Source organism: Elephas maximus, chromosome 1 (assembly GCF_024166365.1).
Source record: "Elephas maximus indicus isolate mEleMax1 chromosome 1, mEleMax1 primary haplotype, whole genome shotgun sequence".
Taxonomy (NCBI): Eukaryota; Metazoa; Chordata; class Mammalia; order Proboscidea; family Elephantidae; genus Elephas; species Elephas maximus.
The window spans coordinates 24413536-24428638 of NC_064819.1; the positions used below are offsets into that span (position 1 = coordinate 24413536).

The 15103-nt window shown below is 40.7% G+C and overlaps 1 protein-coding gene across 2 annotated transcripts in view; it reads right to left on the reverse strand.

Moving 5' to 3' along the window:
• The window catches only part of IL1RAP (interleukin 1 receptor accessory protein), a 161100-nt gene that overhangs the window by 54165 nt on the left and 91832 nt on the right, over positions 1-15103 (reverse strand). For both annotated transcript variants that reach the window (XM_049880343.1, XM_049880350.1), the window contains exon 3: positions 2937-3222. In XM_049880343.1, coding sequence (XP_049736300.1) covers positions 2937-3222 — 286 coding nt within the window. The remainder of the gene's footprint in view (positions 1-2936; positions 3223-15103) is intronic.

The window sequence follows — 15103 nt, forward strand, 5'->3', positions numbered from 1 at the left end:
TAAAGCTATGGTGAGAATGGCATATTTACTCATTGTTTTTAATGGTATAAACGAACTTTGGAGGAAAAATAAGTTTCCAGAGCCCCCCACCTCCTAAAAACAAAAGTCTTAGATTTAGACCTAGTAATTCTATTTTTGGAAAATTTTTCAAATGCTAGAAACATAGGAGGGGGGGATGGGAAGACAATACATGATAAAAAATGCCCATCACAGTGTTATTTCAGCAAAGAAAATACTGGAATCAATAGAAAAGTCTGCCAAAAGGAAAACTGTAATGAAAATTATGGTACGATCATTCAATGTTGCTGTAACCCGTTGCCGTTGAGTCAAATTCAACTCAGAATGACCCTATAGGACAGAGTACAACTGGCCCATAGGGTTTCCAAGGAGCGGCTGGTGGATTTGAACTGCCAACCTTTTGGTTAGCAGCTGAGCTGTTAACCAATACACCACCAGGAAGATGAATCGAACTCTATTCCCTAAAGACATCCAGGCCTGTGATTCCATAGGTTCAGTTTAAGGCCATTCTCAACTTAGGAATCGCCCTAGGACAATGGAACATTTCTCCCATTGCTTTGGGGACCTGGAAGACAGGTACACGTATAAGCTAAAGAAATGACAAAGTGGAAAATGACAACTACTATTAAAGGTGTCAAAAAAAAAAAAAAAACCTACAGGACATAGCAGAACTGCCCCACAGAGTTTCCAAGGAGCGTCTGGTGGATTTGCACTGCTGACTTTTTGGTTGGCAGCCGTAGCACTCAACCACTACGCCACCAGGGTCTCCTTCCACTAAAGGTATACTCAGCCCTTAACAGTCCTGTAGCTTTCTCCTGTAGAGACCAAGGTCATCCAGAAAGCTCCCAATGACCCCTTCCCAGGTACCTGCTGATGTTATTTGGGAAATGTTAATGCATTAACAATTGTCAAAGATGAAAAGGAGCTCAAAAGAGCAAGTAAACCAACCCTCTCATTGTATGGATATAGACACCAAAGCTGTCAGATGTGGATCTGACTTGCCTTAGGTTACCCAGCTAAATACTAATGCGTGACCTGGGACGAGGGTTTAGTTCTGTTCTCAACCAGTGTTCTTTCCACTACAGTCTGTTTAACCTCTCCTACCAGACTGTGTTAAGGCATAAAAAAGGACACATGAATATTCAAGGCTCCTTGGAAGCCTAAACACGAGTCTAGAGTCCACTCCAATTAAAGTGGCAGGTGAAAGCCTCAGAAGGGCCTTCAGTGGTTACATGGACTCCTGAGGGCACAGTGATCTAAATGCCTTTCTATGATTGAAAACAGGTCCTTTGTCACGTCCTCATAACAAAATTTAAATTTATGAAAACGTACTCCTAGTTTTGCATCAGAGACCAATTTAATATCCATGAGAGAAAAGGAGTATTCAGAAGAATGGACGGGATTACCTATTGAATACTAGTAAACTACATAGAAAAAAAAAATTCAAAACCCAGATGGGAGTTCAGAAAACAAAGTAACCTGACAGCTAAAAAGGGACCTGGGGTAAAAACAGGCATAGAACTAAACCCTAGAACAGTTATTCTTTGGGAGGGCTTTAGTTTTATGATTTTTTTTTTTTTTTTTGGAGCAAAAATATTAATACCAAACCCAAACCAAACCCACTGCCGTCGAGTTGATTCTGACTCATAGCGACCCTATAGGACAGAGTAGAACTGCCCCATAGGGTTTCCAAGGAGCGCCTGGCAGATTTGAACTGCTGACCTGTTGGTTAGCAGTTGTAGCACTTAACCACTATGCCACCAGGGTTTCCAAAAATAACAATATGTAGTTTTTTAAAAAAATATTGTGGTGTAAAATGCAAAATCTACATAAACTTTCAGGGAAAAAAGCAGACTTCAAAGACATTTTTCAGTAGAGATGGGCTGCTTTGGGTTATATTCTTAGATTCCCACGGATATGGTATTCACTTGCTTCTTCTCTTAGGGGAATTTTGGTGGAAAAGTATTGTCCTTGTTAGGGGAGCGGTCTGCCTGTGTGCCTCCCATTCCTGGCCACCTAAAAGTAAAGGCCTTAGGCCCAGAACATTCTCTGATAAGGAGGCTGGGTGACTCTCTCTCCTAGTTCCTTCTCCTCATGGGAGAAGCCTTCCCCCTGTTTTGGGGACCCAGTAACTGTCTCTTGCACAGGCATGGGCACCACATGGCACCTGGCCAATCCCACTTCTATATCTGTTCCTGGCAGGGAGGGAACCAGGTCTCTCCAGTCTACTGCATGAGAGGGGTGTATCAGAGGGCTGTATGTAGGACATCTTCCTCCCTGCACCGGCTGAATGCGGGGGTGGGGAGGCATCCTGCTGGCCACGGGAGACCAGTGACCACTAGTGAAGCTGATCTCGCTGTCTCCTCTCTCTGTGCGTAAAGCCTTTACCCATGCACTAGTACAGCCTGTGTGGTCTGTGTCTTTTGTTGCTGGCAACCTCAAACCCTGGTTCGATAGTTCTAAATTCATTTGCTACTTCATAAATATTCTTTATGCCATAAAGGCAGCCTGAGTCTTTACTCTGTGCCAGGCATTTTGCAAGATGCCAAGAATAACAGGTATGAATGAGCTCTGCCCCTTGCCCTGACCATTGCCTAGGGAATGAGATGTTCCAGGTGAAGGAGAAGTGTAACCAGGTGTCAATATCAAGGCAAGGGAGCAAATAAACAAGGCTCCACCTTTACCCTACCTGGACATGTGCCAGTGTTTACAAAGAAACCAGCTCTGGAGAATGCTCTTGGGGCAACCATGCTTTCCTCTGCACACCTCCAGGCCCTCTTCTAAGCCATAAGGTGAAGCGTAACTCTTTCTAAATGCTTTCTCCCTTTTCCTCCCCAACTTCATGGCACATGCATCGCCTAAAGAAAAGTCCACGAACTACAGGGAAAAGATAAAGCCAATGCTAAGGGTCAGAGTACCTTAACATGCAGGTATAGTTGCCCGTGTCATTGAGGAGGGTGGGCCGGAACCACAGCACATCCTTCTCTTTAATAATTCGGTTCTCAGGGAGGCGGAAGTTAATTGGTTCCTCAAGGTCTCGATCCTGCCCCGTCCAATACCAGATCAGGGTGAGGCCAGCTGAATGGGCCGTACTGTAGTTATATTTCAAGAAGTGCTCAAAGAGTGGGCACTTGATGCGAGCTGGCTCATCTTCAAATACTTGGATTTGCCTCATGGTATCCAGTCCCCAGTCATCGCAGCGTTCTGGAACAGTCAAAAAGAAAGATAGGGCAGGTGAGTCACCTCACAGCTATACGCCTCCAGAGAACTCAACTTCTCCTTAGGATGCCAATCTTTTCCAGGACCCCCATTCTTTGGTCACCTTCAATGCCAAAATCCAAAAACCAAGCCCGTTGCCATTGCGTGCTTGATCCTGTTGAATCCTATAAGGTAACAGGAAGGATCTCACCTAAAAAGGAAGTCATGTGCTTTTGTATTCCTCTGAGAACAGAGGAGGTTTGAAGGAGGAAATTGTAACTGAAAAGACAATTCTCAAGTAGATGAGAGAGAAGACTCCCAATTCTCCTTAGGTCTCCTGGTATTTCATCTAGACTCCTGTCCAGTAGAAATATAACGTGAGCCACATATGTAATTTCAAATGTCCTAGTAGCCATGGTAAAAAAGTAAAAGGCAGACAAATTTAATTTCAATAATACGTTTTATTTAACCCAATATATGCAAAATACCCCAAAATATTAATGACTTCTTTTGTTTGGTTGTTTTTTGGGTTTATTTCTTGGTAGTTCAAAAAAAAAAACCCAAGAATAAAATAGCTCATTAATATTTTGTACTACCCAAAACAAAACAAAACTAACCTGTTGCCGTCAAGTTGATTCCTACTCATAGCGACCCTATAGGACACAGTAGAACTGTCCCATACACAGGGTTTGCAAGGAGCAGCTGGTAAACTGGAACTGCTGACCTTTTGGCTAGCAGCCAAGCTCTTAATCACTGCACTACCAGAGCTCCTCTTTGTGCTAAGCCTTCAAAATTCAGTGTATTTTACACTTCTAGTACATCTCAATTTGGGCTAGCCATGTCCATCCACTGGCTACCCTACCGTGTATCAGGACCACAGACCTCAACTCAAGAGTTCTTAGTGATACTCACTGGGGAGTAAAATTGATAGAATGTCAATGACCTGGAAGCAAATGAAATCTGTAATTGTTTTTATGTTTTTCTATAACGAAACGTAATAATTCGTGTATTCAGGAAAAGAAAGGATAATAAAATTTGTTTTCTTATGCGTGATAGCTGAATTTAGGGTTCTTGACATCACCACATGCAGGCAGAAGAGAGGTCAAGGGTGATAAAAGTCCTATAGGCCCCAAAACAATTACTTCAAAATGATTTTCTATTTTCCTTTCAACCTTAACATATGTCCATACATATATGTATGATTGTATTTTTTACTATGTAATCCTTTTTCTATTTAAGCTGGCATCTAAAAAATTTTATTCTAAGTATAATAACTGAAAAGGAGATACTTTGTATCATACTGAAAATTACCCATTTAAAAATAAAATGGCTACATCTTTTAACTACATAAAGTGGAAGAGTGATATTCCACATATCAGTCAACACCTACAAAATACTTAAATAAGCTTTCCTTTAACAGCTGCAAATTCCATACTGTTCCTTTTCTCTCCTTGAACTTACATTAATTCCATTATCCCATATATGATTTTAAGTTAATGGAAATTATATTTAATAGTTTAATTTTTGTTTCATTATTTTCTTCTTCTCTTCTGTATATAACACTCAGGCATTAAAGTTTTTTTTTTCCCTCTCCAGAATACATTTTATTATGATTATCAGTATATACAATTTGAATAAAACATTTTAAATTTTTATAATCATTAAACCTAACACTTTATTGGAAATGTATCTCTTCATGATCTGGATTTTTTTTTTAATTGAATGGGTTTAGGCACTAATTCAGAAATTTTGTGTGTATATATATATATATATACACATATATATGTATATGCACTGAGGAAATTTTTTCATAAACCCGTTGACGTCAAGTCAATTCCGACTCCTAGTGACCCTATGGGATAGAGTAGAACTGCCCCACAGGGTTTTCAAGGAGTGGCTGGAGTTTGGTTATAACAAGGTCACTCAGTTCTTTATACTCCTGAGCTATATGCCCAATTTATATTTTGTCACCAAAAATTATTTATATTGGTCCATCACTGGACAACTCTGGAACACAGAGTCTGTAAAAACAGCCCTAATTCTCACTCCTCCTGTTATCCACATCCTTTGACATGTGATGCTGTGAGTTCTCCAATCAAGAGGGGAGTCTTTTTCTCCACGCTGTGACCTGACCTGGGCTTTCCTGGTGGCTCACACTCACCAAGAAAATGCAGCGGAAGTGCTGGTGTGTCAATTCCAAGCCTAGGACTTAAAACGCCTTGTGTGCTTTTGCTTTTCCTCTTGAAGCCCTGCTACCGCCATAAGAACACGCCCAGGAAAGCCTAGTGAGTTAATTAGAGACCACGTGGAGGAGAACGGAGGCACCGGAACTGAATTTCTGGCTCCCATCCCTGGAACCACAGTTAACCAAAGGCGCAAGAGCAAGCCTAGCCTAGGTAACCGAGCCGACCTTGCATTAACAAGGCTGCCCAGGCAACCTACAGACTCAAAAGCAAAAATACTTGTGTAATAAATTTTTTAAAAAGTTCACTTAAGTTTGTGATTATCTGTCAGGCAACATTATTATGGCAGCGGATAGCTGATACCCAAAAAACCAAACCAAACAAACCCACTACCGTAGAGTCGATTCTAACTCATAGCGACTCTATAGGACAGAGTAGAACTGCCCCAATGGGTTTGTCACCTAAGTAAGTAATAAATCTCTGGGAAGTTCAACAAGCTGGCTTTTCCCGACTCAACAAATGGACTGTTATTTATAAGTACTATGCTTTCATTTAGAGGCATCTTTTTAAACCCACTGTGCACAGAAGGGCAAGAAAGATCAAAATGCTGTTCACATCAATACACGCTGGCCAATATAATATAAATATATATTTTTTAACTAGCTTACCACTTTCTTTAAATATATATTTTATCAAAACTGCAAAGATGCAGAATTAACTCATTCAGTTCATAAAAAATGAAAACCATAGTGTTTTGGGTAAATATGGCAGATCGAACATATGCACCAATTTCACTCCTTTCTGAATCTCCACTCAAATTACCCTATAGTAAAAGAATTTTTCACAATATAACCCTAAATAATAGTGGAAACAGGAGAGAAAACAATAGCAACATCAGAATGGACAAGAGGTGACTGGCTTAGCAGATTCAAAAAGCCAAATCCCAAGCTAGCAAGGGGAAGCTGAGGAGTAAACCAATCTGCAGTGCAGAATCCTGAAAGGCCCAGGAACTGGCAGTAGCAGGCATAAGTGAGGTTCACCCAATATTTCTGGGTTCTCTTTTCAGGCATATATAAGATGGTACTTTTCTGCCTCTCTGAAGTAAGGAGAGGCCATGTGACTTACTCTGGCCAACAAAATGTGCTGGGTGTTTTATGGGTACATTGCACTATGCTCCCTTTTCCTCTGCCTTGGCAAATATGAAAACACAGAGACTGAGACTCCCTTAGTTTGTAACCCTCAAATTGGATGACAGACAATAGGGTTCTGTTATTTTAAATCACAGAGAATTGGAGTTTATTTGTTACCAAAAATCTATCCTATCCTGCCAGATACAATGAGGTACCTTAAAGCCGAGGATATGGAAAGAGTGGTAAAATAAAGAAGATCTATGAAAAGCTATTAATATATCAGAAAGTTGCATGCCTAGTTCCTCTTCTACCCTTCCTAGCACTGAATAATTTTCCCCACTCAGCTCCAAGGATGAGGTCAAACAGACCTTACCAACCAGGCAGGAGAACAAAATAATTTAATTTTCTTTGGGAAATTTGACCAGTTTGAGAAGAAGGACCTAACAGTCTTGCTCACAGGTTTTTAACAAATTGTGCAGCCACATTATTCAACAGATAAACTCAAGGCCAACAAGCCTCGCGTCCATATTTAGAACTTTCAGTCAACATCTTAATTGCTTCTTCTTAAATATAAATAAAAAAAAAATAGATACCACAAATAGACATCTGAGAAAAATCTCCACCATGAAAGGCAGTCTTCAAAGAAACAAAATAAAAGAAACTTGGATAAAATCAAGACTATTCAAGGATAAACAAAGGCTTAGAAAAGAAGAAACACAAAAAGCAAAACCAACTATTATTAATGGCCTCGGAGTGATAAGAAACCTGCTGCATCCATGAAGCAAGAACAGAGTGCTGTAACAAAGGAATACTCAGGGAAAAAAAAAATGTGTTAAAATTAAAACATTATTGTGGTTGTAGAAATAAAAAAACTCAATAGATGCTTTGTTTTAGAAGTTAAAGTTGAGGATTTTCAAAAAAAAAAAAAAAATGAAGAGATAAATAGAAGACCAGTCCAGGAATTTTACCATCTCCATAATAAAATAAAACAAAACCCATTGCAGTCGAGTAGATTCTGATAGGTCTCCCAAAAGAAAAAAAAAGAAAGAAGAAAAATCTCAATTAAGTAATTTAAAGAAAAAAAAAAACACCCAGAACTGAAGTATGCAATCTTCTAAATTAAATGGATCCATCAATTACCCAGCTCAATGAATGCAAACAGACTTATGACATACACACATAAAACATTCTGAATGACTGTGTGAAAAGAGAAGATTCTATAAGCTACTAAGGAGTAAAAAAAACAAAGGTGGGGAAAAATGTCACATTCAAAAGATCAGGAATCAGAATGGCTTTGTGCATCTCAAAAACAAGACTGGAAACTGCAAGATAAACAATGCATCTGAAGGAAAATTATTCCCTATCCTGAATATACACCAACCAAACTATTAAGTGCATAGGTGACAATTTCAGACACATAAAGAGTCAATAGTTTTACTTCCTGTGTGCTCATTATCAGGAACTTCTGAGGGATTTTTTCCTTCAAGATGAGAGAATAAAAGAGGAAAACATGGAATCCAGAAATAGAGGATCTAATACAAGAAAAAGGACAAAGGATTCCCAGGAGGACAGTAAAGGTGATCCCAGGATGGCAGCTGTCCAGCAGGCTTGGAGAAAGAGAAGAGGGAGAAGGAGATGGAGAAGAAAAGGAATAAGGAGAAGGAAGGAAGAAAAGGAATGATGGAAGGAATGATGGGTGGAAAGAAGGAATGATGGAAAGAAAGGAGGAAGAAATTTCATTGGCAAACCCTATTCTCAGTGTCAGAACATCCTGATGACGCTTATTTTCTGTCGGGGGGGGAAGCCTCGATATAATTTTTAATTCCAAAAATTATTTTAATATGCATTGACATGAGAGTCACCTCAATTTTGAATTCTCAGGTATATAGTCTAGAGAGAGAAAGAGAGAGAGCTGTATGACAGATGGGGCCTGGGACTTCACCATATTAAGCGTGCGGTCTGGATGAAATAAGGTGTCACTGCCTTCTGTATTTTATAAAGACATTCTTTATGCTTTTCTCAAAAGCATCTCCCTCAATAACTTTGCACTGCTTGACCAAAATTGGGTGATGGATCACTTAATGAAAATTATTACCATTTCTGTAATAATTTTCATTAAATTCAAATCACCCCAACCTGGGCCAGTTCTGATATCATGATTCAGTCTTCACATGGGCACAGGCAAAGTGAAGAGAAAAAAGAAGCCCTGTTGAGAGTTAATGGTATCTTGCTTAAAGAAGACTTTCTGATACCAATATTTCAAATAGTCACTTTGGCCCCTGGAAGTCTTCCTAGCTCAGGGCATCGATTAATAGTAAGATAAAGGATGAGTGACACATGGATTTTTCTTTTTCTTTTTTTTTAATAATTTTTATTGTGCTTTAAGTTAAAGTTTACAAATCAAGTCAGTCACATATAAGCTTATATACACCTTACTCCATACTCCCACTTACTCTCCCCCTAATGAGTCAGCCCGCTCCCTCCTTCCAGTCTCTCCTTTCGTGACAATTTTGCCAGTTTCTAACCCTCTCTACCCTCCTATCTTCCCTCCAGACAGGAGATGCCAACACAGTCTCAAGTGTCCACCTGATACAAGTAGCTCACTCTTTGGATTTTTCTTTTGTAAAGTAGGAAAATGGTGACTGTAAAGGGGGAGATGGAAAAGGACAGCGAGCAAGCCATCTCAACCACAAGCACGTACTCACACACACCAATTTAGGAGGAAGTGGGGAATGGGTTTTTGATGACCACAAGGGCAGACTGTGGCAGAGACTGTCTAGATGTTCATTAATCCATCCTGGCTTTCTTTTCCTTGGCAAAAACGACATATCCCTGGCAATTGAGTAGGAGCCATACGATTGGGCTCTGGCCAGTACAATGTGGCAAGAAATGCCATACAACTTAAAACTCCCTCCATGATCTTTGGTGCTCTCTCTCTCCCTTACACTGAGACCCTGAAGGCCACATTTTGAAAATGGTAGCATACAACTGAAATGCTCCTTAGAATCAAGAATGGGGAGACTTCTTGCTTACTTTGGACATATCATTAGGAAAGACCAATCACTAGAAAAGGACATTGTGTTTGATAAAGTAGATGGTCAGCAAAAATGAGAAATCCCTCAGTGAGATGGACTGATACAAAAGCCTCAACAATGGGCTCGAACATACCAATGATCATGAAAATGGTACAGGGTGGGGCAGTATTTTACTCCGGTGTACGTAAGGTTGCCATGAGTTTGGGGTCAACTAACGGTAACTAACAACAACAACAAGCATCACAAGATGGAAGGAGCCTGGATCCCTGCCGTTGCTTAGAGCAGAGCTGCTTAGGAATGCCCCCTTGCTTTCAAGGGGCTGTGATATGAGTAAAAAATGAATCTTTTCATGTTAAGCCACTGTGATTCTGGGTATGTTTGTTATAGTAGAAATACTGCCTATTTTGACTAATAAACCAAAACCAAACCCACTGCTATCGAGTAGATTCCAACTCATAGCGACCCTATAGGACAGAGTAGAACTGCCCCACAGAGTTTCCAAGGAGTGCCTGGTGGATTTGAACTGCTGACCTTTTGGTTAGCAGCCATAGCACTTATGACTAATAAAATCAAAAAACAACAAACCCGTTGCTGTCAAGTCAACTCCGACTCATAGTGACCCTATAGGACAGGGTAGAACTGCCCCACAGGGTTTCCAAGGAGCACCTGGTGGATTCGAACTGCCAGCCTTTTGGTTAGCAGCCAGTAGCTCTTAACCACTACACCACCAGGGTTTCCATGACTAATAAAGGAAGACAGAATTTCCTTTCTTAAGTTAACAAGTCGAGAACAGAATTTCCTTTCTTAAGTTAACAAGTCGAGAGCAATCAATAGCACTTGTTAAAGACCCTTTTCTATTATAATCTAAATACTGATTAATCACCAAGATTTTTGGGTGACTCTATAGACTTAACCCCCCAGTCGTCTGTCAGTTTGTTGTACTGTGGGGGCTTACGTGTTGCTGTGATGCTGGAAGCTATGCCACTGGTTTTCAAATACCAGCAGGGTCACTCATGGTGGGTAAGTTTCAGCAGAGCTTCCAGGCTAAGGCAGGCTAGGAGGGAGGACCTGATCGTCTACTTCTGAAGAAATTAGCCAGTGGAAACCTTACGAATAGCAGTGGAATACCGTCTGATATAGTGCCAGAAGCTGAACCCCTCAGGTTGGAAGGCACTCAAAAGACGACTGGGGAAGAGCTGTGTCCTCAAAGTAGAGTTGACCTTAATGACATGGATGGAGTCAAGCTTTCAGGACCTTCATTTGCTGATGTGGCATGATTCAAAATGAGAAGAAACAGCTGCAAACATCCATTAATAATTGGAATGTGGAATGTACGAAGTATGAATCTAGGAAAATCAACACCCATGGAAGCAGCAATCAAGAAATCAAATGACGCAATGCATTGGGCAAATCTCCTGCAAAAGATCACTTTAAAGGGTAAAAAGCAAAGCTGTCACTTTAAAGACTAAGGTGCACCTAGCCCAAGAGCTGGGCAATGAATAAGGAAGACAGAGGAAGAATTGATGCCTTTGAATTGTGGTGTTGGCGAAGAATATCGAATACACCATGGACTGACAAAAGAAGGAATAAATCTGTCTTGGAAGAAGTAGAGCCAGAATGCTCCTTCGAAGCAAGGATGATGAGGCCAAGTCTTACGTACTTTGGACATGCTGTCAGGAGGGATCAGTCCCTGGAGAAGGACATCGTGCTTGGTAAAGTAGAGGGTCAGCAAAAAAGAAGACCTTCAATGAGATGGATTGACACAGTGGCTGCAAAAAATGGGCTCAAGTGTAACAATGATCATCAGGGTGACGAAGGACGGGGCAGTATTTCATTTGTTTGTACACAAGATAGCTATGAGTCGGAACTGACTCGATGGCACCTAGTAACAACATAGACTTAATATTTTTTCAATCAAATTAAATGCAATCAATTTTAAAAGGGAAAGAAAATAATTATACCTCCTCTCAATCTTCCTCAAAGAACATGTCATGGGCCAAATGGATATGTCTATAATGTGAATCCAGTTCCTTTGCAGTAGGGGCTGAAAACATGTATTAGTATTCATAAATATTAGCCAGAATGGTATAACTGATCTGTTTTCTTTGGGACACTTCCCCTTTTGAAATCAGTTCTGTGAATTTTTAAGTTTCTTCAGCCAACCACCTGAGGGTATTTTGTCAGAGCATTCTAAATTATTCAATGAACAAATAAAAATAAAATCTATGGTAACAGGCTGGAGTGTCTGTAATACCAAATTGATTATAGGATTCACTGCAGGCATCAGGCGAAGAAAAGATTATGGAGGAGGCTGTTATGCAAATAGTTTTGTCTTTTATAAGAGCAAAGGGAATTTAGCCAATCACCGGCACAGCGAATTACTTGTTTAAAATGCCCCTTCTTCTCCAGTTTACTCCACAGTGGAAAGAAAGCCTCTCTAACTTGGTCCCTCAACACGGGCAAATCACAAAGTCATCACTTCCCTCAGCCAAAGGGTTTCTTAAGGCTGGGGCTTGGCAGCACGGAGGGCCAGTGGAAATGTGCAAAGCCTTGCAAAGGCAAGCCAGTAGAAAACCCAACCCACGCTCCTGACAGCAATTAGCATTTATATAGCAGGGTATACATTTTAACTAATGAATCCCACAACACCCTCTTGGGCTTTCATGCCCATTCCCACATTACATGCCAGGAAACGGAGACAGAGAGATTAATTATTTGCCTGAGTGGTAGCACAAATAAAAGCCGCCTGAACACAGATCGAGGATGCTTGTCCCACATCTATGCTCACACATTCAAAGCAGGGCATTTCCCACAGGAACATGATTCATGTCTTTGTATTTATTAAATGTTTATTGAGGAATTACTATAAGAAAGGGATGCTCTATTGGGTGCTGAGGTAGAGAGACACATAAATGAAGAAAAGAAAAATAAATAAAGCAAATGAAAAACAAAAACCAAAAAACAGGAAGCTCAGAGGTATAAAGACTTGAATTGTGGAAAACCAAAGGTGGAATTACTTTCCATTTATAATTACTTGCCATAGGTCACTTACTTGCCATATGACCTGGGACAAAATGCTTCTCCTCTCAGACTCAGTTTCCACATGGGTAATATGTCCATCTTATGGTGTCCTATGAGAATTACAGGGTCTGGCTTATAAAAGGAGCTCAGTACACGTTAGCTTTATATGCACGATAATTCTGATGGGTCCTTACCATTGAGTTAACAGTCTTTGAGAAAGGAAGACAAAGGCACAAAGTCAACTAAAATACTTGGTAGAATGAGCCCAACTGTTACAGCAGGCTTCCAAGGAAGAATATAGTAATATTATATCATATTACTTTATGTTATATATTAAATCATATTTATTATATTATAAAACAGGGTGGAGGGGTGGATATTGGGTTGAAAACAAAACTAGTCACCTTTTGCATTATAAATTGAAACCCTATGTGGATGGGTATGCACGTGCCAGGAGCCCTATCTAAGCTGGAGTGCAGGGGATTAAGTTAAATGGAGGGGCTGGTTTTGTATACATTCTGACAGTTTTGCTTAACTTTGTTTTTCTCGTGGTATGCATAGCTCTTCAGGAAATATTAGCCTGAGACTGAACCCAAAGTTGTGAGCAAATTGGTTAGGCTTGCGGGCAATGCTGAATGAGTGGCGGGAAGACAGAGAGTAAATCAACAAGAAGTGTAGGCAAACCTCTCAGCTAAGACATAGGAGAGCCAGAGACTAAACCATTAACAGGAGCATTGACAGAAGAGGCAAGTGGCATAGAACACCGAGCCCATGGGCTGGGGATAACAGACAAGGTTCAAAAAAGCAGGCCTTGACACTACTGACTTGATTCGGTCACTGAGAAACTATTTACTGAGCATCCTATCCTGTACCTAGGACTAACATAAGTGCTTGGGATGGATCAGCGGATAAAATAGACACAACTCTCATGGAAGCCAAATTTTTTTTTTTTTTAATAACTTTTATTAAGCTTCAAGTGAACGTTTACAATCCAATCAGTCTGTCACATATAAGTTTACATACATCTCACTCCCTACTCCCACTTGCTCTCCCCCTCTTGAGTCAGCCCTTTCAGTCTCTCCTTTCTTGACAATTTTGCCGGCTTCCCTCTCTCTCTATCCTCCCATCCCCCCTCCAGACAAGAGTTGCCAACACAATCTCAAGTGTCCACCTGATATCATTAGCTCACTCTTCATCAGCGTCTCTCTCCCACCTGCTGACCAGTCCCTTTCATTTCTGATGAGTTGTCTTCGGGGATGGTTCCTGTCCTGAGTCAACTGAAGGTCTGGGGAGCATGGCCGCCGGGATTCCTCCAGTCTCAGTCAGACCATTAAGTTTGGTCTTTTTATGAGAATTTGGGGTCTGTATCCCACTGATCTCCTGATCCCTCAGGGGTCCTCTGCTGTGCTTCCTGTCAGGGCAGTCATCGATTGTGGCGGGGCACCAACTAGTTCTTCTGGTCTCAGGATGATGTAGGTCTCTGGTTCATGTGGCCCTTTCTGTCTCTTGGGCTCTTAGTTGTCGTGTGGCCTTGGTGTTCTTCATTTTCCTTTGCTCCAGGTGGGTTGAGACCAATTGCTGCATCTTAGATGGCCACTTGTTAGCATTTAAGACCCCAGACGCCACATTTCAAAGTGGGATGCAGAATGATTTCATAATAGAATTATTTTGCCAATTGACTTAGAAGTCCCCACAAACCATGTTCCCCAGACCCCCGCACTTGCTCCGCTGACCTTTGAAGCATTCATTTTATCCTGGAAACTTCTTTGCTTTTGGTCCAGTCCAATTGAGCTGACCTTCCATGTATTGAGTGTTGTCTTTCCCTTCACCTAAAACAGTTCTTATCTACTGATTAATCAATAAAAAACCCTCTCCCACCCTCCCTCCCTCCCCTCTTCGTAACCACAAAAGTATGTGTTCTTCTCAGGTTTACTATTTCTCAAGATCTTATAATAGTGGTCTTATACAATATTTGTCCTTTTGCCTCTGACTCATTTCGCTCAGCATAATTCCTTCCAGGTTCCTCCATGTTATGAAATGTTTCAGAGATTCGTCACTGTTCTTTATCGATGCATAGTATTCCATTGTGTGAATATACCACAATTTATTTACCCATTCATCCGTAGATGGACACCTTGGTTGCTTCCAACTTTTTGCTATTGTAAACAGAGCTGCAATAAACATGGGTGTGCATATATCTGTTTGTATGAAGGCTCTTGTATCTCTAGGGTATATTCCCAGGAGTGGGATTTCTGGGTTGTATGGTAGTTCTATTTCTAACTGTTTAAGATAACGCCAGATGGATTTCCAAAGTGGTTGTACCATTTTACATTCCCACCAGCAGTGTATGAGAGTTCCAATCTCTCCGCAGCCTCTCCAACATTTATTATTTTGTGTTTTTTGGATTAATGCCAGCCTTGCTGGTGTAAGATGGAATCTCATCGTTGTTTTAATTTGCATTTCTTTAATGGCTAATGATCGAGAGCATTTATTTTCTCATGTATCTGTTGGCTGCCTG